The 27446-nt window shown below is 44.5% G+C and overlaps 5 protein-coding genes and 1 pseudogene across 8 annotated transcripts; 5 read left to right on the top strand and 1 right to left on the bottom strand.

The window, feature by feature from the left end:
- Positions 1-214: 214 nt before the first annotated feature.
- On the top strand, positions 215-4483 carry LOC112875301 (bifunctional riboflavin kinase/FMN phosphatase). Of its 4 annotated transcripts, none has more exons than XM_025939100.1 (11): positions 215-521; positions 1191-1321; positions 1433-1619; positions 1851-1981; positions 2076-2145; positions 2254-2319; positions 2787-2941; positions 3032-3127; positions 3666-3817; positions 3889-3972; positions 4068-4483. In XM_025939100.1, the coding sequence occupies exons 2-11, from the start codon at positions 1246-1248 to the stop codon at positions 4242-4244; spliced, it is 1194 nt and encodes a 397-aa protein (XP_025794885.1). In that variant the 5' UTR covers positions 215-521; positions 1191-1245; the 3' UTR covers positions 4245-4483. The 4 variants fall into 4 exon arrangements, with proteins under 4 accessions (XP_025794885.1, XP_025794887.1, XP_025794889.1 ...); XM_025939102.1 differs by lacking the exon at positions 215-521 and adding an exon at positions 628-646; XM_025939104.1 differs by lacking the exons at positions 215-521; positions 1191-1321 and having other exon boundaries at positions 1477-1672.
- Positions 4484-8943: 4460 nt separating this feature from the next.
- On the top strand, positions 8944-9632 carry LOC112872798 (membrane protein PM19L-like). The gene is made up of 2 exons (XM_025935842.1): positions 8944-9103; positions 9235-9632. Exons 1-2 carry the CDS (start codon positions 8944-8946, stop codon positions 9630-9632), a joined length of 558 nt encoding a protein of 185 aa, XP_025791627.1.
- A 1870-nt stretch (positions 9633-11502) lies between these two features.
- On the top strand, positions 11503-15166 carry LOC112877751 (WD repeat-containing protein 70). The gene is made up of 8 exons (XM_025942110.1): positions 11503-12089; positions 12585-12797; positions 12883-13083; positions 13396-13503; positions 13605-13742; positions 14003-14254; positions 14342-14662; positions 14797-15166. Exons 1-8 carry the CDS (start codon positions 11619-11621, stop codon positions 14962-14964), a joined length of 1872 nt encoding a protein of 623 aa, XP_025797895.1. The 5' UTR covers positions 11503-11618; the 3' UTR covers positions 14965-15166.
- A 3016-nt stretch (positions 15167-18182) lies between these two features.
- LOC112872799 lies at positions 18183-20779 on the top strand (annotated as a pseudogene).
- On the bottom strand, positions 20596-22120 carry LOC112876689 (forkhead box protein G1-like). Its single transcript, XM_025940857.1, has 2 exons — positions 21636-22120; positions 20596-20711 (listed from the first exon to the last, which is right to left on the bottom strand). Exon 1 carries the CDS (start codon positions 22078-22080, stop codon positions 21661-21663), a length of 420 nt encoding a protein of 139 aa, XP_025796642.1. The 5' UTR covers positions 22081-22120; the 3' UTR covers positions 20596-20711; positions 21636-21660.
- Positions 22121-22503: 383 nt separating this feature from the next.
- LOC112874096 lies at positions 22504-27408 on the top strand. Its single transcript, XM_025937267.1, has 7 exons — positions 22504-22823; positions 24121-24270; positions 24386-24598; positions 25231-25352; positions 25577-25740; positions 26677-26831; positions 27166-27408. Exons 1-7 carry the CDS (start codon positions 22632-22634, stop codon positions 27262-27264), a joined length of 1095 nt encoding a protein of 364 aa, XP_025793052.1. The 5' UTR covers positions 22504-22631; the 3' UTR covers positions 27265-27408.
- Positions 27409-27446: the final 38 nt, after the last annotated feature.

Genomic DNA, 27446 nt, shown 5'->3' on the forward strand with positions numbered 1-27446 from the left:
TACAACATGTTTTCCGTTAAATATAACGGTAATATCATATGAGGTATGAAAATTTAGAATTGATGGATAGAAGGGATGATGTAAATTTTGATGGTATAGAAGGGATGAGGAACCCCTCTGGATTTGGCAAAAAAAAATTAATAGTATGGTCCAAACTTAAGAAATTAGCAAATGGCCCACCAATGGCCCAAAATACATCTGCTCCCCTTCTTCACCTGTCCGAGAGGCGCATCGCGAGTTCGCGACCTGCCCACCGCGCCTCCTCTTCCCAGGCGCTGAAGCGCCGCCGCCCCGCGCCCGCCCTCCGGCCTGCGCACCTCCGCAGCCCCTTCCTGCTATCCTGCTGCACCTCCTCTGCCCGCCCCGGTCGCTGCTGCCCTGCTCCCTGTTCTCCCTCGCGGCCTCGCCTCGGAGTGCCAAGCAGCCGCCGGACGGCTGGAGCTAGGGTTTCGGCCGAAAATCGCTGCGGGGCCAGGGTGCCGGTCGGTTCGCCGTCTTCGTCTCTCTCATCTCATTCAGTGGTGAGCTCTAATTTCACCTCTCTTTTCAATTTTTGCCCAATCCAATTTTTGCATCTTTGCCTGATATGTAAATTGGAAGTTATCTGCTACTGCTAGTGTTGGGACTTGAGAGAGCATGAAGAACGGTAAGACCTTATCTTAGAATTATTTATTGTAATGTATGCAAGTTTCTAAAAATATTTGTGCTATGTCTACCGTGGTTTTAGTTAATTTATGTTTGTATCCATATTTTGTACTTGTATACTGTATTAGTGTATTGTGTATTGGATTATACCGAATTGCATGTTGAAAAATTTGGTCAGGACTACCCCAGGTTTGAATGCTGGTTCCGCCACTGGCTGGGTCCGCCCCTGCTTGGTTCGACAGGGAGAATTGTTGTTGGTTCATGTTCAAACTACTTGTCAAGCCATCATTTCTTATATAGAATCAGTATCAGCATGATTGCATGAACTAAGCTTTCTAAGTAAAAAAGCTTTGTGACTGAACACTGAATTCATGATGTATGCATGTAATTGGCTGCAAATTGTATAATCAATTTTTATGAACATTACCAGATTCAAATTTTAGCTTGAAGTAGAACTATTACTGATATGGACCAACATATGAGTTATTTTCTTCTAGTTCTACCATCACTTCGGTTTATGCCTGAATTGTTCGGTTATTTGTCAGGTTGTGCCTCCCAAATAACTTGTATCTTACTGCATTGAACTCGTCTGTACTTGGAATGGCAGCACCTAAGCCCTTTTCTCGGCTTATTTCCCATGTAATTCTAGATTTGGATGGCACCCTCTTAAACACAGGTGAAGAAAAACTTGGAAACACTTACTGTTGATGCTTTTTCAGGTTTATAGAATGTAATAAATTCACTTGTTAGAGCCAACTCTGATCCTCTTGGTTGTACTACTTGGCAGATTCTGTTGTAAGTAAGGTGGTAAAGCCATTTCTTGTCAAAAATGGGAAAACGTGGGATAGCAAGAAAGCTCACAAGCTAGTTGGGAAGACACCTTATGAAGCTGCTGCTGTTGTTTTGGAAGACTATGGGCTCCCTTACTCAACAGAAGAGTTCCTCTCGATGATTAATCCAATGTTCAGTGAGCAGTAATGCCATTGGAGCTTTCGTACTCAAATGCTACTTTATGGTGTGTGTTTGGGTGGGTGGAGCAGGGGTGCGGGATTCTAGATGTCTTTTGCTGTATGGGACTGCATTTGCTTGATACATTCCAGTGTTTCTTTCATTATTTCTAGATTTTTCTTGCCAGTCAGTTCTGACCTCTTTTTTCTTTTCTTTGAGTTACTGAATATCTTGATTGAATACACCTCATATTGTAGGTGGTGCAACATAAAACCTCTTCCAGGAGCTAATCGTCTGATAAAACATTTAAGGAGTAATGGGGTGCCTACTGCTTTGGCTTCAAACTCGCCAAGATCTAATATAGAAGCCAAAATTTCCTGCCATCAGGGTATCTCTGCAAATCTGATTAGGCAGTTTCTTTTCTGTTTATGTGGTGGTGTTATTTATTAGTGACTTTGTTCTTACAATTTTACCTTGTATAGGTTGGAAAGAGTCTTTCTCTGCAATTGTTGGTGGAGATGAGGTGGAGAAGGGGAAGCCATCCCCAGATATGTAAGACAAAGACATCATGTTGCATGATGCTATCATCTCTGATACCCCAGATTTGCTGAATTCATCATATTTTCTTTTTTCCGATCTGCTGATGTGATGACATTCAAGATTTTCGGAAGCTGCAAAAAGAATGAACACCGCTCCTTCAAATTGCCTAGTAATCGAGGATTCCTTGTAAGGTTTTTCCTTCTTTAATTTTGTGCATATGGTATACTCTTCATAAAAAACATCATGTCCCCTCCTATCTCCTGAAAAACACAGGAAGGCTACTAGAGAAACCACATTATGAACGTGCTTGTGGAAACTCATGAGATTTTAACTAGTGCAAAAATGTTTTGTTGTTGCACTTTAAGAGAACAGTGTTATGCTCCATATTTGATGGATTATTTTAGCATCACAATGAGGTACAATGACGATCCTGAGACTTTGTTTAGTAATACACACACGACACCTAGAATTTCTACTGAAGAAACATTTATTTTCTCTTCCCAGTACATGTGTAGTTCTTCTAGGCTGACATCAGATACACCATCTATAATTTTTTTTGGATAACCATTCCTTTTACTGATTCAAAATTTGATGTAGCATGAGTTACTTTAGTGAAAAAATCCCATTAACATTGTAAATAATGGTTGTGCTAGGCCAGGTGTTACAGCTGGAAAAGCTGCGGGAATGTATGTCATAGCTGTACCGTCAGTGCCCAAAAAGACTGCTGAGTTCAGTACTGCTGATGAGGTGATCAATTCCCTCCTCGATGTAAGGCCTGAAAACTGGGGTTTGCCACCATTTAATGATTGTAAGCGCAAACTACCTGTCTATCTTTTTGTGCATTCAGAAGAGAACAATGCAGTTTTTTAACTTTTCCGTCAATAAATTTTCTGCGCAGGGATTGAAGGCACCTTACCAATAGAACCATGGTTTATCGGTGGACCTGTGATCAAAGGATTTGGCCGTGGTTCTAAAGTATTAGGAATACCAACAGGTATAGTGGCCAAGCCCCCCCCCCCCCCCCCCCCCACCACCACAAACACACACACACACATCACACGCCGCCGCCAAATGAGCCATTTCAGATGGTTCTCTAACTAGGTAGTTTACTTTTGAATCAGTTCAGCATGTTGCCTCACTTAGAAAGCTGCTAGACAACAAGAAACATGTAGGAAATTTTGCTGACACTATATGATACATCAATGGTTTCATGCTGGTTTACAAAGGCCTATCTTATTTGAGCATACTTCTTGAATATATACATAGCTGTCCCTTTATGTTATACAAACCAAAATGATAGATTTTTCAGCTCTCAGGTTGTGCGAAGCGTCATCATTTTGTTTCCTGTATATTTATTGCTTTTGAGTTTTGTTCCCCTTCAGTAATTCTACTCATATAGTTATGCTGGTTTGTTTTTCTTGCTCATCTTGCGTGGTATACTACTATTCTCTATGAGTTCATATTTGTTTCTTTGATACTACTACACTAGATGTTTCATCTGGAGCACTGATGGTTTTGTTTTTGTACTGTAGCCAATTTGCCCGCAGAGAACTTTTCCGATGTAGTGTCAGAGCATACGTCAGGGGTATACTTTGGATGGGCTGGACTTTCAACACGTGGTGTATATAAGATGGTTATGAGCATTGGCTGGAATCCATATTTTGACAACACTGAGAAGACAGTAGTGAGTGTCCTTCATGCAGTCATTTCTATGTTCAGTTCTATTACTTTTGTTGTTAACGTTATTCATCTCAGGAACCTTGGTTGCTCCATGACTTTGGTGAAGACTTCTATGATGAGGAGCTGCGCCTTGCCATTGTTGGCTACATAAGACCCGAGGTAATTGAGGGCCAAACGATATCCATAGCAGGTAAAACTGTTCCATGAGTTCGAATGCATGTACCCAGCTTGTGACATTGCTTTGGAATTCTTAGGCCAACTTTCCTTCACTGGAGAGCTTGATAGAGAGGATTCATGAGGACGGAAGAATAGCAGAGAAGGCACTAGACTTACCGATGTATGCCAAGTACAAAGACTCGCCATATTTGAGAAACCCTTTGCAGCAGGGAAGTACTACTGATGGGAGCCAGGCTGAACTGAATTCCAAGTGAGAGCAGGAGGGCACTAAATAAGTTGTCGCTTATTGTTCTGTTTGTGATAGAGGGAAATACATTGGTGTTGACGCAGAAACGATTGGACTCTTGTTGGTTCTTTCCACTTTTTGGAAACAGTGATAGTTGCACTATCTGGCTGTTCCTCAAAGAGGTGCTGAACTGCTGATACCCTTCTAAAGAAAAAGGTTTGATGTTGAAAGTTTAATACTGAGCTGGTATGCACTTGTGTTGATTAAGAATTGATGCATTCTAGTACCGAAGGATATGATTTTTACTATTTCATATGATGAGAATTGTGGAAGTAGTGACATTCGAGTCTTGTTCATTTGTCATTTTAGTTTCAAACATACTTTTTGTCTTCGCTTTCTGATGTATGTGCCCATCAGCCCATATATGTAGCGGTGTTTACGTTCCTCTAAAAATACTTTTTGTTGTTTTCAAAATAAGTTGTGTTACCTTAATATAAGCAGTCAGTATTGGCAAATGCCATTTACTTTCTTCAATCACATTTCGGACAAGATCTGGTCGTACTTATGAAACTTTGGCTATCAATAACTTTTGAATTATATAATTTAAAGACATAAAAAATGAGACCTGATAAATTCATTTCCTCTGTCCCGTAAAGACTGTTCGTTTAGCCTTCAAATTTTATCCCACAAATATTATTTTTAGATTGTAGTCAAGTCTATCTAATTAAAACAATATTAAATACCAAGAAATATGATGTCTAAATATGTCTGAAATTTTCTAAACAAATAGTCGTTGTGCGACGGAGGGAGTATGATGGAAAATAATGGTTAAAGGAACACGCACATTTTGAAAAAGTCTACGTAACGCCCCAGCTATTAGGGTCGGAATACTTCACCCCCAAACTATAAAACCGCATATATAACCCCCTTAACTTCACAAAATCATTCACTTAGCCCCCTTCCAAGTTTTACCGAGTGGCTTTGACACGTGGCGTGCTGAGCTGGACGGAAACGATGAGATGGACCATCTAACATGTGGACCCTGCTGGTAAGTGGGCATCTTTTCTCCCCTCTTCTTCTCCCCACCTCTCTCGGTCTCTCCCACCCTCCTCGCGCGCGGGCGACTGTAGCCGCCGCCGCTTCCTCACCTCCGCCAACTCCTTCTCCATCTCCAGAACCCATTGCTCGTTGCTCGTCACAGCTACCACGGCGGCGTCGAGCTCGGCGCGCAGGCGTGCGTTCTCGGCCTCGAGCCAGGATAGCGTGTCCCGGCACTGCCAGAGCTCGCTGCTCTTGGCGGCGGCGAGCTCGGTCTCAACGACACGACTCCTTGAGGATCTTGTGCTCCAGCAGCTCGATACGGGGGCGCGAGTCCCGCTCCTGCAGCTCCTCGACGAAGCGGACGAGCTCGCCGGGCTCAGACGCCCCCGCGCGGCTGCACTTGTGTGGATGAGCGTAGGAAGTAGCGCGAGAAGAGACGCGCCTTGGACCCCGACCCCGACCCCGACGGCCCCGGCGAGCCAGACGACCTCCGCCGCGGCGTCTTCAGCTGCCCCGCCCCCGAGGCCGTGGATCCAAGGAGCCGCAACGGTGCCGGCGCCAGGGCCTTGCTCGTGGACGAGGAGGAGGGGGGGCCTAGGTGTCGCTGGGGCCTTGCGCACGAACGAGGAGGAGGAGGAGGGCCTGGACGGCGTGGAGGAGGTCGGTGAGGGTGATGTGGCGGCGGATGAGGGAGAGGATGAGAAGAAGGGAGGGGAGAAGAGATGCTCACTTACAAGCGGGGTCCACATGTCAGATGGTCCATCTTATCGTCTGCGTCCAGCTTAGCACGCCATGTGTAGAAAACAATTGGCAAAACCAGGAAGGGGCTAAGTGAATGGTTTTGCAAAGTTAAGGGGGTTAAATATTCGATTTTATAGTTTGAGGGGTGAAGTATTCCGACCCCAGTAGTTGGGGGTATAGTTGGGGGATAAGGCACCCGCAATAGTTACAATAAGATGCTCTTTACAATGATGTCCATGTAGGGTATAGCATGTGCTTATATACAACCTATCCAACCGTCTTACTTTTAACACTTTTTCTAAATTACGTGGGACCCATATGTTAGAATTGTTTAATGTTGATCGTCTGCTCCCCTCCGCAGCTTCCCGCCTCGCCTGCTTTCGGCCAGCTCTGTGACGAGGACATCACCACCAACGATACATTTACACCTACACCAGCAGTTACTTCGCCAACACCACTTGGTCCTATTACTCGCGCTTGTACTCATCGGCTTTCCCATTAAGTTCACTCTTAAAATCAGGTGCATCATATTTAGACAATGAAGATACGTGCACTCTTGTTTTACTCAGGAACAATGGATTGGATCAAAAGGGAAGAGACATTGCGTAGGCTGGATTCGGGCTGCAGGATAGACACGACTTGTGACGGCCGCCACGACTTTTTCCGGACTCTGTTTTGGGCGTTCAAGTACTCGCTTGAAAGCTTATCAAATCTACTTTCCAATGGATCTGGAATCACCTCCATATCTGTTCGGAGTCAACCGCAATCGTCGATTGACTACAGAGTCCTTTTCAGCGCACGGTGCTGCGCCACCTTATTTTGGCTCAATGGGCTGTGTATTAAGTTGAGTCCAATTCGGACGCGTCCTAGGGTTGGGATATGACCCCGGCACCCTTGTGGTCGTTCTTCCACTTCTTATAACCCTTAGCCGCCGCCAAGAATACTTGAGTTTCGGTAGATGCAAGTTTAGCTTTTGCTAGTTCCTTGTAGGCGTGCGTGCTAATCCAGCAGCCCGTCTATTTATTTTCGGAACCCATCATATTTGAGATTCAGTTTGAGACCTTCAATTACATCTCATATTTTCATTACTTGTTCTACTTATTTTGCTAGTTCTTCGATTGTTAGCAGGATGAATGCCTTAGTGGTCGGGTTTTGCGCTCCACAAGATCGCAACAACCATAGGAGATGGTGTATTGGTTGCTAAGGCGCAGCATCCTTGCAGGATGCAGTCGGACCGTGAACATCATCTCCTCCGTAAATAGAGTTATCCCACACCTCTGAGGAACAAACCCTAGCGGGTTGGCGTCACTCCGCCCACCTTGCCCCGTGCCAACGGCCGCGGCACACGTTGGGAAGGGGGCGCCGCGACAACGCCCGGCAGCCCCGCCGCGCACCTCACCCCTGATGGCCCGGCGACCGCGCTCGGCGCCGCCTCGTCCGCGCTGTGCCCGTTCCGCCCCTGCCTATGCCCAGGGCTGTGCCCAACCATGGCCCGAAAGCGGCGTCCTTCCTCACGGCGGGATCGAGCTCCACCGAGGAGCTGCTCAGGCCGCCGAGCCACGCAGCCGGGGACGGTCCCGCAAGTATGGCGGGCGGCGCTGAGACGATGACCGTCCAGGCCTCGAATCCATCCTGCGCCGGCAGCCGTGCCGGCGGCAAAGCTCCTACGCCGGCCGCTCGTCGGCGGCCCGGCCCGCAGCGGCGGCTAAGCGTCGCCCCACCTGCGGCAGGCAGATCCGAGGCTGAGCTCCGCCCGCTCAAGGCGCGTCGCCCGCGTCGGATCCTGCGAGGATGCTGCTCGAGCTCCACCGACGAGCGGCTGGCGGTAATCCACGGCTGAGGTGCCGCACGGGCTGCGCAGTGGAGGGCTGCAACAGCACAGGGCAGCCGCACGGTCGGTCGTCCTGGCCAGGATGGCGAGCGGCGCTAGCTCGCGCGGTCGCGCCCGACGTCTCGCTTCGTCCGCATCCACCGCGGGGCCCGCTCAGCATCGGGACGCGCCCTAGCGGCTCTCGGCAGCCTCAGCGACAGTTTAATCTCTCTCCTCATTTCTCTTTCCAAGGCTTGTAGAGAGCCTAACGACCCCGTTGCGGCTGCCCTTATGTAGACTTAACAAAATCAACCTTAACAAAACCTGTTTGATGTCTATTTGAGGCGTGCAGAGGTACTCGTGCACCGCCTCTGCGGAAGAACGAAGAGTGGAGGTTTCGTTCGTTCCTACACCAACTGGATAGAGTCGAGCCTTGCCATGTCAAAAGCACAGGAAGCCGACGGGACATGCTCCTCCGCTCGGAACAGAGCTACCAGGCACCAGAAGACTAGCTCGCTCCATGCCTCCACACTACCCGCGTGAACCTTTTCTCGCTGGCAACCAAAGGCGCACGGCATGACGAAGGCATACGAACTCGTTGGGTGCACGGATGGACGCAGTGACAACGATCAGACGAACGAGGACGTACGCGTACGCCGATCGAGCTTATCCTGTCGCCGTCCTCGCCGTCGGCTCACCCCCAAAACACGCTGCTGCTACCCAGATCGCCCACAGCTACGCCCGCGTTCCCCGCGCGCAACGACGACGGCCGGCTGCCCACCAACTCCCGTCGCGCGTGACAGGCCGCCGCCGGCTTCCCCTCTCCCCGCCGCGGGGACGCTACAGCGCACGGGCTATCGGCGCTCTCGATCCGGCGGGGCGGCACGGCAGCCCGGTGGCGTGTGTGCATGCCAGCCCGAACGCACGCACGGCGCCCGGCGCTGCGCGCACACGAAACCTTGCCGTGCGGGCTGCCCGGCTCGCGGCCGTCTTTAAGTACCGGGGCTAGCTCGGCTGCTGGACTCAGGTCGACGAACACACCTGAAGAAACTAAACAGGATCGAAGAGAGGTCCTTCGGTTAATTGCAGATAGAGAGAGATCGGGAGAGCACCTGAGAGAGGAATAGAGGCAGCAATGGCGATCATGTCGCTGGAGGCGTTGGGGAGGAGGAACGTGGCCGGCCCGCTCCTGCTGCTCAACCTCGTCCTGTACGTCTTCATGATGGGGTTCGCCAGCTGGGCGCTCAACAGCTTCGTCGACGGCCGCCGCCACCACCAGCAGTACTACCCACCAGGTCCGTGAACCGATCCTTGATGATCCATCCTGTTTCTGCTTGCGACATCGAATTCTTCGAGTGGGATCCTTGCGGATTGCTATACTGAATGCGTGTAGACAACGCGTGCATGTGCATGGGCACGCCTGCAGGGCCGCGCAGCGCCGGCGAGGAGGCGACGCTCCAGTTCATCCAGTTCGCGCTGCTGGCGGCCGTCGTCGGCGCGGCGGCGAAGGCCGCGACGGCGTTCCACGCGCGCGCGTGGCGGCCGCAGGGCCTCGCGGCCGCCGCGGCGCTGGGCACCGTCGCGTGGGCCGCCACCGCGCTCGCGTTCGGCCTCGCGTGCAAGGAGATGCGCGCCGGCGCCGGCGCGGCGCGCGGGTGGCGGATGCGCGCGCTGGAGGGGCTCACCACGGTGCTGGCGCTCACGCAGCTGCTGTACGTGGCGATGCTGCACGCCGCCGTGGCCGGCGACCGCTGCCTGCCCGGGTGCCCCGCCGAGGACGACCAGGAGCATCACAGGGGCGGCCCCACCTGCAGTGTCATGTGATCGCCCACTCCTCTCCTCTAGCTACAATGCATGCACATGCTTGGTGTTGTCTGCGTGCTGTGTGATTCTCCGTCCGTCTCGTGTCGTGTCCTCGTGTGGAAATTGAGCAATTGATGAAGCTAGTTTCCATTTGTATCGTCGTCTCATGTGCTCGTTTCGTTGTGTATGCGTATGACGTTGAATATGTGTGTGTATATGTGTTGTGGTATTGTACTGTGTACTGTGATGTCCATTCGCTGCCATGTTCCCGCGGTGCATGGCAGCACGTATTGCTGTTGATGTGAAATAATGTGGACTTATATATATAATTTGGCCGTATTTTCTTTCATTCAGAATGACCTACCTATTTGCATATAGTCAAATATCACTAACTTTGGCGAAGATATATAAAATGTATCAACATCTAAAATATCAATCACTTTCGTTAAATCCTACATGAAGTATGTCTTACTAGTCCACCTTATCTCTGGTGTTTTGTAGATGTTAACTATTTTTTATAAAATTAGATAAAATTATAGAAGTTTCACTTAGATAAAACTAAAATTACCAACATTTTAAAAATGGGGGGAGTAGATTGTTAACATTATACATGCCCTTGAAACCATTTTTTCTCAATTTATGTCACAAATCGACCAAAATTTGTTGGGCAGAACGGTAAGGTACTAAGGTAAGCCCAAGGAGTGGGAAATTGTCCGATCCAATTATCCTAGAACTCAAATGATTTGAATAGGTGGGATATGGTATCCAAATTCACAACTGTTATTTCGAAGAGGCAAAAAAAAGAAGAAGAAAGGAACACGTACCACCTTTATTCCCTTAGGTATATTGTATTGAATTCAACGTGACTTCTCTGACATTTCATAAAATTCCGACACCCCAACTAAATTCATCTACTTATGAGGAATTGCTTTTGTACTATATTATCCTAGCTAGTATATGTTTTCTTCATTAATCAAGTTGTTCTTTGATTTAACAATGTATATTGTCTAAGAAAAATGTTAAGGGTATATAAAAGTTTGTATAAACGTAACCCATATTAAAAATATATAACATGTGTTCTTATCTAATTATCTGCGCACATGGATCCAATTGACTTCCAACTCCAATCATAAACCGTCTCAAAATTTATTCGCGAAAATAAGTCCAATACCTAGACGGTAACACTATTATTCAAACGTTAGGCATGGCCTATGAATTATAATAGGGAGGCTGGAGCTTCTCATCCAAAATATGCATAGAATCCACCATGGATACAAGAAAATAGCATCAAAATTAGCGTTGTTGCACTGATGCCTGAATAATCGGTGACTATTTATACGCTTTAATTTTCTTTATTTTTCTTAGCCATCTTCTCTCTTAAGCATAGCATCTTTTCCTGAGCTCCTCTACCATGAAATTAATACAAAAAGGATATTGCTCTTAGCTTTTCTTTAGGGCAATTATTATACTTAGCATACTTTAATTAGTCTAAAACTAGAAGCGTCTAGTTAGATACATGGATAAAATATTTGAAATTGTGATGATAGCGTGCTTGTCATCACTATTAGTGAACCTCTTAGTTACATTTTATTTAACCATTTCCCTTGATTTTATTATTAGAAATGTGCCGACTATATCTTATTTTATTCGCACACATATAACAATATTTGTGTACATGATTTGCTATTTATATTATCTTCATGACACATGCAGTTGTTTGATGTATTATATATGCCATTGCGATGTATAGACCCTTTGATAGTTGGATTTGAATTTCAAGCGAGTTAAGGTTAAGAGCAAGCGCAAGCTGAGAGCCTGAAACCGTTGTTACGGCCGGACGGCCTTACGGGCACCGACTCAATTGGACCGGCTTCGGAAGGATGCGGACCCTGGACCCGAATCTCCCTTGAGCTGGCAAGCCCGGCAGAAGCACCCGACCGACCGGCACGGAAAACCTCGCCCCGCTTAGCACCCCAACCCGACCTCGCCGGCGGCGAGCGTGTGCCCATGGCGGACGGCGGCGATATGGACGAGGAGGCGATGCGGGCCTTCTTCCCGCTCTCCTTCGGCAAGACCACCGCGCGCCCCAGCTCCGCGGCCTCCTCCTCCGCCCACTCCTCCACCCTCCGCAAGCCCCAAAACCCTAGTAACCCCAAGCCCTCCGCCTCCGCCGCCGCTGACGACGATGGAGGCGCCATGATTGGTCCCCCTCGGCCGCCGCCGGGGCCCGCGGGGGAGGACGACGACGAGGACGGCGGCGGCATGATCGGGCCGCCTCGGCCCCCACCGCCCTCCGCTCAGGGCGAGGGGGAGGATGACGAGGGCGGCGGCATGATTGGGCCGCCTAGGCCGCCGCCAGCGGAGGAGGACGAGGAGGAGGAGGAGGACGACGACGACGACGATATGGAGGACGACGGCGATGGCGGGTTCAATCGGATCCCTCTCAGCAACGAAATTGTTCTGCGGGGACACACCAAGGTAAATACGAGCGACGTGCTTCTGCCCTCATTTATAATTGGTTCTCTTAAATTTTGCTAGACTGATTGTTTTTTCATGAGATAATGTTGCTGAATTAAGTTGATTTCAAGAGGGAAAGCATCAAAGTTTCCATGCTGTTAGCTCATTACAGTTTTAAAGGATACATCCCAAAGGAGGGTGATAGATTAAGCAAGGTGTTAAAGTTAGTTTGAATCAATAGTGAAATGGCAAATGAGTATCAAGTGCTGGTTATCTTGAGTTTGAAGTAGTTCAATTGATGGTAAAGTTGGGCTTGAACTTTGAATGCCTAAAATTTTAGCAAAATATCAATTGTGGTGCTCTAATTGGTAGCTGATGGACTGATGTATTGTTCCACAAATAGATTTGCGTCTTTTATATCTATGAAATGGCTAATTTCCTAGTCATTCAGATCGTGTTGCTATAGTTTTCAGTACGTGCATTTTACTGGTTAATAATCACACTATTTCTGTCCAGGTTGTCTCAGCCCTTGCCGTTGACCATACAGGATCCAGAGTGCTCTCTGGTAGCTATGATTATACAGTGCGTATGTACGATTTCCAGGGTATGAATTCAAAGCTGCAATCATTCAGACAATTGGAACCCTTCGAGGGCCATCAAGTTCGTAGCCTAAGTTGGAGTCCAACGTCTGATCGATTCTTATGTGTTACTGGTTCTGCTCAAGCCAAGGTATGCTTTTGTAACCTTTCAGGATTTCCAAATACTTTAACCACTAGAGTTGAAAAATTGTGATTGACGCTATGCTTCAAATCAGATTTATGACCGTGATGGGCTTACGCTCGGCGAGTTTGTTAAGGGTGATATGTATATTCGTGATCTGAAGAATACAAAGGGACACATTTCTGGGCTGACAGGTGGGGAGTGGAATCCAAAGTCAAAAGAGACTATTTTGACCTCATCTGAAGATGGTTCGATACGTCTCTGGGATGTGTCAGACTTTAAAAGTCAAAAGCAGGTATTTCAACATGGTTCTCTCGACGCGCCCTAGTATACTCTACTTGTTCACCTGTGTCGGTTTGGGGTACGGTCAGTTCACCGGGAGGATCGCCCTCCCATTTCGAAGTTTTTTCCTGGAAGTTGTTTCTATTTTCCAAACATTAACTAGTCGTACCTAAAATTATAGCAAGAGACCCTCGGAAGCACTTAAAGGTTTGTTTTAGTATTTGGTTACTCAGAAGTCAAAATCCATCATTTTCTACTGCAAATATTCAAAACTTTTATCATTTAAAATCCGGATACTGAAGCTTGGTGATTACTTTATAAATAGGTCATCAAACCAAAGCTAGTAAGACCAATGCGGATTCCTGTTACATCGTGTGCATGGGACCATGAAGGAAAACGAATTGTGGGTGGCATAGGAGATGGTTCGATACAGGTATATATTTTCTGTAGAATCCTATTTTCTCTTGTCACTTTGAAGTTCACTAAATTTTTTTGTTAAAATGCCCTCTGACCTACATACTGTATCCTCTGTAGCTCTGGACTATAAAAACTGGATGGGGTAGCAGACCAGATATCCATGTTGAGAAAACACATACAGAGGATATTACTGGAGTTAAGTTTTCAACAGATGGACAGATTCTTCTGTCAAGAAGTATGGATAGTACTCTGAAGGTAATTTGCCTGATCCTTGAAGATTGAAAACCTCAATCCTTTATATTGGCTTTTAACTTGATTTTGAAGGGATGTTAACCATTCATGATTATTATTGAATTTGCAACTTGTTGGTTTGTGTGGTTGAGGCTATATATTTTTTGTGCTGTTTGGTTGTACTACAGCCATGTGAATATGTGATTAAAGTAATGTAGAATTGCCTTGTTCTTCCGTTTTATATTGCATGATATCTAATTGGTATGTTACATTGGCATATGCAGATATGGGATCTGAGAAGAATGAAAACTCCTTTGAAAGTGTTTGAAGATTTGCCAAATCACTATGCTGAGACAAATGCAGCCTTTAGCCCAGATGAGCAACTTATTTTGACAGGAACCTCTATTGAAAAGGATGGTGACAATGGGGGACTGCTCTGTTTCTTTGATAGAAAGAAACTTGAGCTTGTATCAAGGGTGGGGATTTCACCACATTACAGTGTGATAAGGTGCCTATGGCATCCAAGGATCAACCAGGTTTTTTTCCCTGTAGTACTCGATGAATTTCAAGGTGAATACCTCCATTTTAAAGGATATTATTAAACTTCTTTGTTTTTCCTTTAGGTGTTTGCTACAGTTGGAGACAAGAAAGAAGGCGGGACTCATATCCTTTATGATCCGTCTATTAGTCAGAGGGGAGCTCTTGTATGCGTTGGACGGGCACCAAGGAAAAAGTCTGTCGATGACTTTGAGGTGCAACCTGTCATACACAATCCACATGCATTGCCACTTTTCAGAGATCAACCAAGTCGTAAACGTCAAAGAGAGAAGATACTGAAGGACCCGCTCAAATCACACAAACCAGAAGCACCTGTTAATGGCCCAGGTTATGGTGGAAGAGTTGGTACTTCAAAAGGCAGCTTACTGACACAGTACCTCTTGAAGGTACGCATACGTAATTTCTCCTTGTATTTTGTATTTATGATGGACTTCAGGTTGTTTCAGGTTCTTTGCATGTTTAACTACTACCATTTGGGTTCAACTGACACCATATGTTTTGCCCTATTTATGTATTACAGGAAGGCGGTTTAATTAAGGAGACCTGGATGGACGAAGATCCAAGAGAAGCAATTTTGAAGTATGCTGATGCTGCAGAGAAAGATCCAAAGTTTATTGCGCCAGCTTATTCTCAAACCCAACCAAAACCTGTCTTTGCAGAGTCTGATTCAGACAATGAAGAGAAATAACCATGTGTCTGGTTACCTAAGCTAGCATACAACCTGTATACGATTTTCTGATAGCTGTCAACTTATTGCACAAGTCCTGTAACCTGTTTCTTAACAGTGGAGAAACAAAAGAGTATTTATATGGATTTTGAAGACAAAAGGTACTGCAAGTCTTTTCAGTACCATGTTAATTTTTTCAGAACGGATGAAAACACTTCGTCAACTCATTGAAAAAATGGATAGGATTTAGTTATTACAACACTTCAGCATTATACCCTCTTTGGTTTGTTGGATGTTGTACCCAATGTAGGTAAGAAAGAGGGGCAAAATTACTATATTGGACTTACATGTAACATTTAATGCACTGATTATAGCCTACCTTGTTTGCTTAGGAGAATAAGGCTTTATTGTCCTGGTTCTAAATAGCCGGCTATACCACCGCTATAGCCTTTGGGAGAGCCACCGCTATAGCCTTTAGGAGAGAAGGGTAGGATATCCATCTTTTAGCTCTAAAAGGCTAAATCCGCTAATAGCCGGCTATATCCCGCTATAGCAGCTAAATTAAGGGTCATTTAGCTAGCTAAACCATATAATTGGTCTTTATTTATTTTTAGTTTAGTATTGAACTTCATCATTTACAAAATTTAGTATTTCGTCAATGATGTAATGAGGGAATAAAGCCCTAGACGTACTTTAGTGCATGAAAATTTCATGTTTATATGCAAAATTTTTTATAGATTTATGCATGCATGGTATTTACAGAGCCGCTAAATAGGTTAGCTAGGCTATAGCGGGCTATAGCCTTTCTTAGCTTCTACAACACCAACCGTTAAATGCCTTAGCCCGCTATTTTGATATTCATTTTGGGTTTTGTTGGAAGATATTCCAAGGACTGTGAAAGCTATTATTTCTTTTTTTTTGATACTTAAACTTTACAGTTCAAACCAGCCGTGAAACAGTGGATTATCATCTTGTTACAATGGTCCAATAAACTAGTAGACCTGGATATATCAACCAGTTTAAGATCTGGATATATGATCCTGACTTGGGTTTCTCCATCAGGATGTCATTGTTAAATCACATTTGTTTTATTTACTAAGCTCATCAGCATGAATGCATCTTTATGGTCGATAAGTCAATAGGGTATAGCAATATTCTGTCACTAGTCGCAAGATCATGTGAGAGCAAGAACCCGGTTTATCTTCAAGATTTGTAGATAATCTTCGATGACTTACACTGTCAGTTTTCCGAATTAACTGTTGGGAGAGGGAGATTCTCTGTTTCTCTCTGCAATATCTGCTGGAAGAGTTGTTGCAAGAGAACAAGGAGTACAAGGTGGCATAGGCATCCGTCGAGTTCCCTGGCAACTGAAGCATATCTCAGCACTTTCATGTTGTGGCATTATGTGGTCCCTGCAATGCATTTTGCCCACGCTCTACCCATGCACTCCTAATCACAGATACTGTCTGTGTTTGGTTAGCATTACCCAAATGTAACTATTGTGTGGGATGCAGCCGATGTTCGGCCAACTTCCATTTTCCAGGTGTTGTATCAGCTATCTGTTTTGTTTTACGGAAATGTATTTTTTTTCCTTTATATCGTTTATCTGTTGCCAGTGCTGCAACCTGAGAAATGGTGGCACTCGCCCGCGCCCTGCTTCTGTTGTTCAGTGGTCATAAGTCACGACTGACCAAACTCACTTTGGCAAGTTGGTGGCAATCTTGTCAGCATCATCTGATATGATATTGAGTCCCACCTTTCAAAAAAAAAATCCCCCCCTCCTAATTTTTGCTGCCGTCTGTTATGATCTTTGAGTTGACGGCATGGTTGAGTGTGATGCCGCGCACGGTGGCATGCACGCTGGCAGGTTGCTGCCGGGACGTTGCCGGGTGCGAGCCTGTGACTGAGGAGCATCACCACTTCACAAGCGGATCATCAGTTCAGACTTCAGAGGGTGGCATCTCGGCCCAGCTATGTTGTTTTCTGATCCGATGGTCCAGCTAAGTTGTGTGCCTCCGGAGCAGTTTCAGTTCATACAGCTAAACCATCTTCCTAATCATAAACCAATGACTTTTTGAGAACCATAGCCACGTCAGATCTTATCCGTCGCTACATCTACGATTGTTTGACCAGATCTTATGGATGGAAAGCAGAGTTATTCATGCCTAATATTGTACCTACGCACACAATTTCTTTGCACTTGATCGCATCGCCCACCATCTTGTCAGGTTTGATGAGGCTTTGACATCAACACAGACTCCAACGGAGGAATTTCCCGTCCCTTTCACAAGAAATTTGGCAGCAAACGCCAACGCGGAAACCAGCGGCTCCTGGGACGTTGATGTGCTTTTCTGCTTTTCGTCAGCTGCCATGCCCTTTCATACAGAACATAGTTTTCAGAGTGGATATTTCTTGTCAAGGATTTGCTCTCTCGGTTCCTTTTTAAGCCATGTTTGGATCCTCTCTAACTAATGATTAGCTAGCTAATTGATAATAGTCCCTTAAGATTAGCTAACTAGCTATTAGCTGGGTGTTTTGGATCCACCAACTAATTGCTAATTATTAACATTAATAGACCATGCTACCCCTGTGTTAGGAAATTTAACAAAAAGGTTGAGGGTAATACGGTCTTTTGATGCTTTTAGCTGGGTTCAACCAGCTAATGAGATAACACTATTTCAATTAGCTGAATATCATTAGCTGACTTGTTTGGATCCATAATAGCTAAATTTAGCTAGTTAACCATTTCCAAACAGGCCCTTAGGTGAGGAATAGCATGAAGTTTTACCAGTTAGCACGAATTGGAGTTTGGAAAGCATGCTTCAGATAAAAACCACCACAAGCTGTCACCTGGCATGTTGAGCAAGCTTGAGTGCTAGTACAACATATTGATGTCAACTGATTTCTTAATGCAAGTGTCCTGCCTTGTACCCATCAAGTACCTCACTCTTGTAGTCTTGTGTGCAATCTGATTGGAGGACGACTATGCTTGTCGAGCATAGATCCACCAGCAGCAAGATTCCTTTGCAAGCAGATGATTCTGCCTCCCTGATCTGCATATTTTCGAAATTGAATAAGACATGGTGACAATGAAATTGCCTTGCCAAGCCAGTCATGCACAAGAGTTGTTTAACCACTTGTTTTTAAGAACTGCATTCTCCATAGAAAATGTATGTGAAAAGAATACATGAATAATGAAAATGGATGTTTGATCAGCGAGCTGACTATACCAGCCGTTGTATTGGATCACGGATTCACGGTTTCTTGAAGATATCCAGCCATCAAAACCATCCCTGACAGAAGGGTCAGAACAAGGGAATGATACAGAAATGCAGATGTTGACCTGGATATAAACTCTTCCTTTGAAATGGGGAGAATTCGAGTATAAAAGGGCAACCATCCTAGCTCAGGCGCAAAATTCAATTAAACCATATAGTTGCCAACCATTTGAGCCATCTTCAAAAGTTACTATCTCAAAGTCTTCAGCAACGATCATTGCTCTGGTGCTCAAAGATAGAAAGAGAGAGTAATGTAAGTTAACTGTTCTCCTTCCCCTAAATTACATCTGATGTTTGATGAAGCAAAACCCTGTCCTAGGGAAACTTTTCTGTTCCTTCCGTGCCGAGTATTTTCTGAGATAAACATTTTTTTCTTCAAGTGTACAGAGTTGGAAGTTTCAACTCGTAGAAATCCAAACTAACACTAATAAGGTATGGTGAAAAGAGAAACAAAGAGTAGCAGTCTCTTTTAGGCCAACCACACCGCAAGGGGGAAATTGTTACATCAGCAGTAAGGAGATCTAAATTTATATGCAACGGACGATTCATAACGTGAAAATTTATGCATAACTACACAGATTTCGACAGTTCAAAAAAAATCATATTTCAAAAAGTTTAGTTGACAGCATGTTCAGTCCTCAGGTTACCAATGTGTACTCAGTTTTCTTGTACAATCGAAAACTTTCACGCACTATTAAACTGGAAAAAAGATAATGACTGGCAATACAATGTTCTATAATAAATTTTTTGACAAGATTGATTCATTTCCTCACTGTTTCAAGCCAGATATTAGAATGGGGAAACTACTGGCAGCAATCGGCAAGTTCTTCTGCTTTGTGCAGGTGAACCAGTCAACAGTAGGCATCAAAGAGAGATTTGGGAAATTTGAGGAAGTTCTCAAACCTGGATGCCATTTTATGCCATGGATCATTGGAAACCGTGTCACCGGTCAGCTCACGCTAAGGCTTAGGCAGCTTGATGTCCGCTGTGAGACAAAAACAAAGGTATCTAACTTCTGACATCTCATATGTCAGATTCAGCTTCAATGATCATCATAGAAATTTGTTAAGACACCTATAAGATTTACCATCTACTTTCAGGCAGGATTCTTATCTTTTTCTCCACTTATTTAGTTCTGAAGATAATTTCTTAACTTATTTTTTTTTATATGTCCTCTCACAGGATAATGTTTTTGTTACTGTTGTTGCATCCATCCAATATCAAGCAATGGAAGTCAAAGCAAGTGATGCATACTACAAGCTGAGCAACCCAAAAGCTCAAATTCAAGCATATGTCTTTGATGGTAAGGCTAACTTCTAGTAGTTGTCAAAATATGTGTCGAAACCCTCTCCATTTCGAATATGTGTCCCCATGCATGGAGGTACAATCGAAGTAGTTGTCAAATTTGGCCATTTTACCCATATGAAATATAACTCATTTGAACCACTTAATATCTTTCAAAGCATTTATAAGATGGAAAAGCTGTAATAATTATAAGTACACTCCTTTACTCCCTCAATGAAAAAAAACCCTACTTCAAACAAGAATCCGTAAACTGGTGGTCAAGGATCCAGATAATAATTGGGATTTGATAATGCGAAAGATGAAATTTTTGATAAGGACATAAAAAAACATTTAATGTGCAGATTGTTTATAATATAATAAAGTCATATCCTATTGAATCTCACATGATCTCTTTTTTCACAGATATAAGGGCAAGTATTCCTAAACTAGAACTGGATGATGCTTTTGAGCAAAAAGAATGAAACAGCAAAAGCTGTGGAGGAGGAGCTTGAAAAGGCAATGTTAGCTTATGGTTATGAGATTGTGCAAACACTCATTGTTGATATAGAACCAGATGAGAAAGTTAAAAGGGCTATGAATGAAATTAATGCTGGTACGTGCCCATCTACATTGGTGAATCTTGCTTTTCGGCTATGATGTATGTACTCATAAAATTGGCAAATGAAATTGAAAGATTTTTTCTATTCATTCTTACTACGATTTAATCTGAAGAGTTAGAAGAGATTATGGTAATTTTATTACACAAATCAGTAATCCATCTAAAAGTTCCAAGGTTGGTTCTGTAGAGAGTAACAGATCAATCACTCACCACTTGGTATCAAAGTAATATACTACGGTTCGATGTTTAGTACTAAGTACTAACCTCCTTTTTTTCATCATTTTGTTCAGCTGCAAGACTCCGTGTCGCAGCAAATGAGAAGGCAGATGCAGAGAAGATAATTCAGATCAAGAGGGCTGAGGGTGAAGCTGAAGCCAAATATCTCTCTGGCCTTGGCATAGCAAGGCAGCGTCAAGCCATAGTTGATGGGCTAAGAGATAGTGTGCTTGGCTTTAGTGGCAATGTGCCTGGCACTTCAGCTAAGGATGTGATGGATTTGGTTCTGCTCACTCAATACTTTGACACCATGAAAGAGATCGGAGCAGCATCCAAATCTTCTGCTGTTTTCCTCCCACATGGTCCTGGTGCTGTTGCAGATATTGCCGGTCAGATTCGTGACGGATTTCTTCATGCATCTACTCAGCAGGCAAAGTGATAATTGCATTTTTTTTTTGAAGAAAAAAGTGATAATTGCATTGAAAGTTAGAATTCCATAAACATGATTCTGGATTAGCAAGGGTATTCCTACTAGTGTGCCATAACTGTGATTGGTCCTTTACGTGCCTTGAGAATATTGTGTGCGATTGTTAAAGTATCAAGCTTGTATATGCTTATAGATTAGGTGGTCTGTGTAGAGATGCCTCATATACAAAATGGAGCGTGATCACCTTACAAGAATCTAGTTAATTATAGTGGTGTGAATGTGTGACCAAGCATGTGAGAGCTCTAAAAGATAATGTTGTCATATCTTTTGTAACTTTGATATACAGCTTTGTTTTTACAGACTCCAGTAGTCCATTGTAGGTTACACATATAGTCTAATCATATTTTGCCAGAGAGCCGCACTCGCAAGCAAAATTTGCAGTATTAAGCCAAATACGAAATCAAAATCAAGGGTAACATCTAAGAACTTAAATGGCCATTCAAATATGAATTCATTAAACTATGAAAATTAGACCAACCACATCAATCAAATGGCACTGCATTGTGCATGAGAACATTTCCATTTACCCAGTCTGGCACTCTCAAGTTATCAAAACCTGGAGATTGCAGGATTGGGACCTCAAGTTCTGCCCATTTCATTTCAAAATCTCTAAAGGATAGATTTACATGAAACAAGTCAATTCTCTGTACAGAGCTTGAAGCTGGCAACATTTTCTCCCAATTACAAAGGTGCAAACACTACCAGTCAGAGCTACAATTAGCTACTACTCAATTAGCAACAACCAACAAGGAGTAAAATCCACCTTGCCTTCGCAATCCCACACGAACCCATCAACAAGTCCTCGTACCTAAGCAGAGGAGACGCGCCGTGCGTCAGTAGGGGTGGTCTTCCTTGGAGAACCCTTCCTCCGGCCAGTAGCTCAGCCACGCAAACATGGGCCCCTTCGCCATGGCCAGCTCCAGGATGTCGGCGGCCGCCACCCCCGCCTCCACGTCCCTCCCGACCACCCTCACCGCCTCGGCGAGCCCGTCTATCCTCCTCCCTCGCGCCCCACCCGAATCCGGAGGCTGCGCGTCGGCTTTCCTCTTCCCGCCACCGCCTCTCCCGCTGCCCCCCACCGCCCTGCCGCCGCGCGCGCCCCGTGACCTCCCGCTGGAGGAAGGAGGCGGGGGGACGAGAAGCAGCGTGGGGGGGAGCGCGCGAGGGACGGATGCGGGGGCCGAGGAGGTGGATGGACCGCCGTCGCCGGCGGGCGCCGGTGGGGGTGAGGGCAGCGGCGGCGCGTCCGCCATGGCTTCGCGCGAAAGGCCGCCGCCGCTCGCATTCGCGCGGGTTTTCCTTTTTTTAACTAAAACCGGGCGCGTGGATTAATAATTTTGCCAACTTCCTTGCGTAATTAAATAGTAACTGACCTTTTTTTTATTTACCGCTGCTGGATCTCCAAGTTCCGACCTTCCAATTCCACGGCCCAAGGCCTCGCTTGACGACGCCTGTGAAAGCCCATTTCTAACCCAACCTCTCCAAACGCCGTCCCGTAACAAACAACCTCGGAGGAGTCGAGCAGGCCCACTTCTAAACGGATCTCCGCTGGAGTAGGACAAGTCCGCCTGCAACTCCAACTCCTTTCCACGTCAGCCCGCCGTCGTCCGCATCCTCCCAACCCATTCCATCTGCATCCTTCTGCTGGCTTCCTTCCCGGGCACGACTCGTCCACCCCGCTCCGCTCTTCATCACCCGCACCGCACACATGTACTCTGCTCTGCTCGCTTACTTGTCGTGCTGATCCGCTCCACTCCGCTTCGCCCCCCGCTGCTTGCCTTGTCTCGTCGGCTCCCCGAACCCCATGTCCGCCGGAAGCGCGATCCTCGCCGCCGCTCGCTCCCCGGGGGCCGCGCTTCTCCGCCTGCGCCGCGGCGCCCCCGCGGCCGATCCCCTCCGCGTCCACGGTCTCCGCGTCGGCACCGGATACCGTCGCATTGCCATGGCCGCCGCGGCGGACAGCCGGGCTCCCGCCCCCGCCGACCCGCTTCCCAAGGTACGAACTCGCCGCCGCGAACGGGCGTCCTCTCCACCTGCTCGCGTCGCCAAGGGAAGGGATACGGGAGGGACGTATGTTTCTCTCGAGTCCTTTTCTCTTTACACGTTTTTAAAATATATTATGCATGTCTCTGTGGTATGGGTAATTTAGTTCGTCATGTACTTTCGGGGATGGGGTTTGGTACCATAGCAGGGCTGGGGGCTCTGCCTGGTCTCTGTTGCTGATGCAGCTATGCAATGTTGTTATCTTTGTTATTGTCAGAGGGACAGTGATATACGGCCCTGTTTGGATTACCTAGGACTAAATATTAGTCCGGACTGAAGTTGAAGATCTAAATACTGTAATGATGGAACACACAACTTATAAGTTCTCCTGTAGAAAAAGCAGGGCATTGCTTGTTACATCTGAATCTAATTAGTCACTTCCGGCTAAAATATTTATATGACAAATATGCTTATTGGCACTGCCAGCTAAAATATTTATATGACCAATATGCTTATTGGCATGGTTTGTTCCTTCCAATGTTTCAATGCTGTTCAAAACGGAAATTAGAGCATCTCTAAGAGCCTTTCTAAAATCTACTCTCTAAATCATCATTTAGAGAGTCATTTGAGTAAAAATTGTTTTCTATATCTTTGTACTCTCCAACAGCTTTTTTATATCTTGTGGGTAGTCTAGAGAGCAATTCTCGCTCTCCATCTTTGCCTAGCGAGAAATCCGAAATAGAGGAGGTCTATATTTAGATATCCAATTGAAGAGGCTGTTGGAGGGTAATTTTTAACCAAAATCTCTATTCCTAAAGATATAAAGAGTCTCTTGGAGATGCTCTTATACATGGCATATAAGATACTTGTGTGGCTATAGTTATCTGAATGATAAATATTCTTGGTCAGATTTTTGTTCACCTCGATTATACCTGATCATGGGCCATCCCACCCTACGAACCTGAGCCGATCTGTCCGAAAAAACCCGACCTGATAAGACCAATACGTGGTCGGTGCTCGGGCCAAAATTTGCGACCTGCCACAAAAATCTGGCCGAGCACGGGCCGATTTTTTTGACCCAAAACCCAACTGAGTGTCAGTTCGGCTCCGGCCAAAAAATCCAGCCCGGTAGTCGGATTGTGTTGGGTTCGGGCCGAAGAAAAAAACACCGGACTTTTGTTTTACCTGACCCGATAAAAGATCAGGTCTAACCTTCATGTACACCTTTTGTTTTTGTTCTGTGTATTGATATATTTTTCCGAATTTCTGGGTGAAAAGGGAGCGATGCTCTTAATTTTCTTGTATTTCAGGGTGCTGATTCCTTTTTCCGAACAGTCATATCAAATATGGAAAAGGTTTATTTGAACAGGAATCCAACAGCCAAAACCATTTTGGAGCTTGTCCATTCTTATGATGGTGACCACATTTGTTATGACCACCTTGCTTTCCGGACATTTGGGGTGAGTACAAGCGTAAATTCAGTTACAAAGTTCCCCTGTATGATTTGTGGTTCATAGTTTGGAATCATGCAGTATTAATTATAGTAAATATAAGTAATGTGTGTTAAAATTGCAGGTTAATGGTTATGGTATAAATTCACTTGCTGATTTTTTCACTGATTTTGGTTATCTGCCTCGTGAAGAACTAAGATTTCCAGCCAAAAAGCTTAGAGCAATTTGGTTTTCACCTCCGACCAATGATGGCTACACTGGAACTGGTGTATATGGACCTTTGCCAAGGATATTCATTTCGGAACTTCTTGTGGATGAGTTGACTGCCCAAAGCCAGGTAAATTCCTGACTTTCTGCTTCACCTATTTCACCCATTTATTTTGTAAAAAGTATCACAATGAAGAACTGCACATTTCATTGATCAAGGATTTTGAAATGCATTGCAAGGACATTGCATGTCTAAGGAGAAAACTAGTGGTGGTCAAAGAAGTCAAATAATAGTGATCTACATGACCGTAACTCCCATATCGATTACAATTTCCTTCATTTAAAACAACTCTAGGAATTAAGTATGTTTCTAAAGGATCCAAATTGCTTTCTGTGTTGCATGGATTTTTTGGTTTTTCTGTGTTTCAGGCAGATGGCAGTGCCGCGATCAGTGCCTAGGCAGGCTAGGAGGCTGCTCTGCCCAGGCAGCTATTGCAGTAGGCAGAAGGAAGGGTGGTGCTTTGTGCCTAACTGTATTAGGTGATAGATTTTCGAAACAGAGGCATTCCATAGTTTTTATACTCTACTACGAGATCAGATTGTAATCATGTCACTGGTTTGAAAATCAGTTATGCTGTCAGGCAGGGGATAGGATGTTATTTTCTGATAATAAATCTCGCTTTATTTTTACCCTTTAGTCCATTAATCATGTCGATATCTTTTGTTTACCAAACAAATTGATCAGCTTACTTTTCTGTACAGGAAATTATATATAAGTACATTAAAACTTCTGGCAAAGGAAACAAACATGCTGCTCTTGCAAGTATATCTGGGGAGCTGACATGGGAGAAGCCCATTTATTCAGATTTCCAGGTTTTGTCTAGGTACAAGTTTAACGACTGTTTGAAGAGTTAAGACACATGATGTTAACACATAATTGTTTGAACATATTAATTATTCAATGCAAATGCTGGAAGATCTGAAGTTACCCTTTTGTTCATTTCTTTACTGGTGTTTTCCCCACATAACATTTTGGTTCCAGCTTTTGCAGCTCTGTTTTTATTCCGTTGACACCAGTGCTTTCTTCACTCTTGTTTTTGGACACCAGGGAAAGTGAATATGCTGCATGGACTCTTGTTAATGGCTATGCGCTGAATCATGCCACAATTGCCACACATCGCCTAGAGTCAGATATCAGAAGTATTAATAAGTTCAACAAATTTGTGGAGGACAATGGTTTCAAGTTAAATTCAGAAGGAGGGATTCTGAAAGGTCTGTTCTCGATATCTGTTCCATCCAGATTATATGTTGTAGTTAGTGGCTAATATTTATATGTTGTAGTTAGTGGCTAATATTTACCTTTATTTTTGTATTCCCTATATGATTATACTGAACAATGAATGTATATTTTGCTTGGGAGCACTGCAGATAACTGCATTTTGTGGCACTTGAAGTTTAATAAGTAGTGCAGTTTGACCATGTTGAAGACACATGTTCTTTTAGGGAAATAAGTATACATGTATTTGGAGAAAGTTATTAGCTCTCTTGTCGTCTTGAAATAAAATCCTTTTTGTTAAGTGCATATCTGACCCATACCATGTTAGTCCATTCGTTGTATTTATGAACACATCAAGACTATTTATTGATCTTTGCACAAGTGCCATCAACGTATTTCAAGTATATGCAGCTAACTTATATGTTACATTGACCTGATTCGTGGGAAGATCATTGTCTCCATTAGTCTTGATGTATAATGTATTAGCCAGTAGAATAGATTAGCCTGATATATATACTCAACACTGCCACCTTTTTTGCAATCATTTGGCATTCATATAGAGCTATTTACTATGTTTATTGTGCGTAGCAGTTTAGAAACAAAAGTAAGATGCTAACATGCTGATTGGTGTTTCTCCCACCAACTTGTCCGATGTAAATGCTTCTATTAGCTTCTAATGTAACCCCAAGTTTGTTCGATTATGCAAAAGAAAAACAAAGCTTGAAAAATTTCAGTGGGCAATTTTGGGCTTTTTGCCATGAAGCTTAACCTGCTCCCCTCCTGTTTTGGCTGGATATGGTTGGTTAAGTCTTAGTATATAGCATATCATGGAAGTTTGTTGCATGAAGTGTACATGTTTCTTGTTATTGTTCCACATTTCGTAGAGAAGCTAATTTGCATGCTTACTCCTTTTTTTTTGTATATGATCCTAGTGAGTCCTGATGGTCTCCTTCAGCAAAGTTCAACAGTAGCTGATTCCTCATTGTTTACATTTGCTGATGGAATCACTGAATCTATTCCTCGATCCTATATTGAATTTGCTGAACGCCTGCTGCTACCGCAGTTCAAAGATTTGCAAGATGAAGAGGTTTGCACAATTTTCTCGCTGATTCACACCTTTTGTACATGACTGAAACATGGGGGGATGTTTCACTTCAACCTCCAGGGTTATTATATAAATGGTGTTCTCTTCTGAAATATTAAATTATCGGTAACAACTATTATATGAATATTTAATTCTCTGGCTTAAATAATTCTCCTAAGTACCGGCAATAATCATTTCTATCCACTGTTCTCTTTATAAAATTTTGGGTGTCCGGTATTACGATATCGATTCCCAGAAGAATTCTTATGCTTTACTCTTTACCTGTATCAAATGCCTTAATCTGCTAAACAGAATGCTCCTTCTGTAATTTTTGTAGGTGAAAGAACAGCACAGGCGCGACGGTTTTGAGGTGGGCAACGCAGACAAGATATTCGAGAGCACGTCGAAGGATCAGCTGACCCGGAGATCTGCGTAAACAGTGAACTCTTGATGAACTGTTCTGCTAATGATCCAGTGTGCCTCTTGGGAGTGTGTTGGAGGCGTGCATTGTGTAAATGATTGTATCCACCAGGTTAAAAAAAACATGAGAATCAATAAAAATTAACTGTTTTCTAATCTATATCCCTGTTAAATCTGAAGTTACTGTTGTCGGCTTGT

This window comes from Panicum hallii, chromosome 9, assembly GCF_002211085.1.
Source record: "Panicum hallii strain FIL2 chromosome 9, PHallii_v3.1, whole genome shotgun sequence".
NCBI lineage: Eukaryota > Viridiplantae > Streptophyta > Magnoliopsida > Poales > Poaceae > Panicum > Panicum hallii.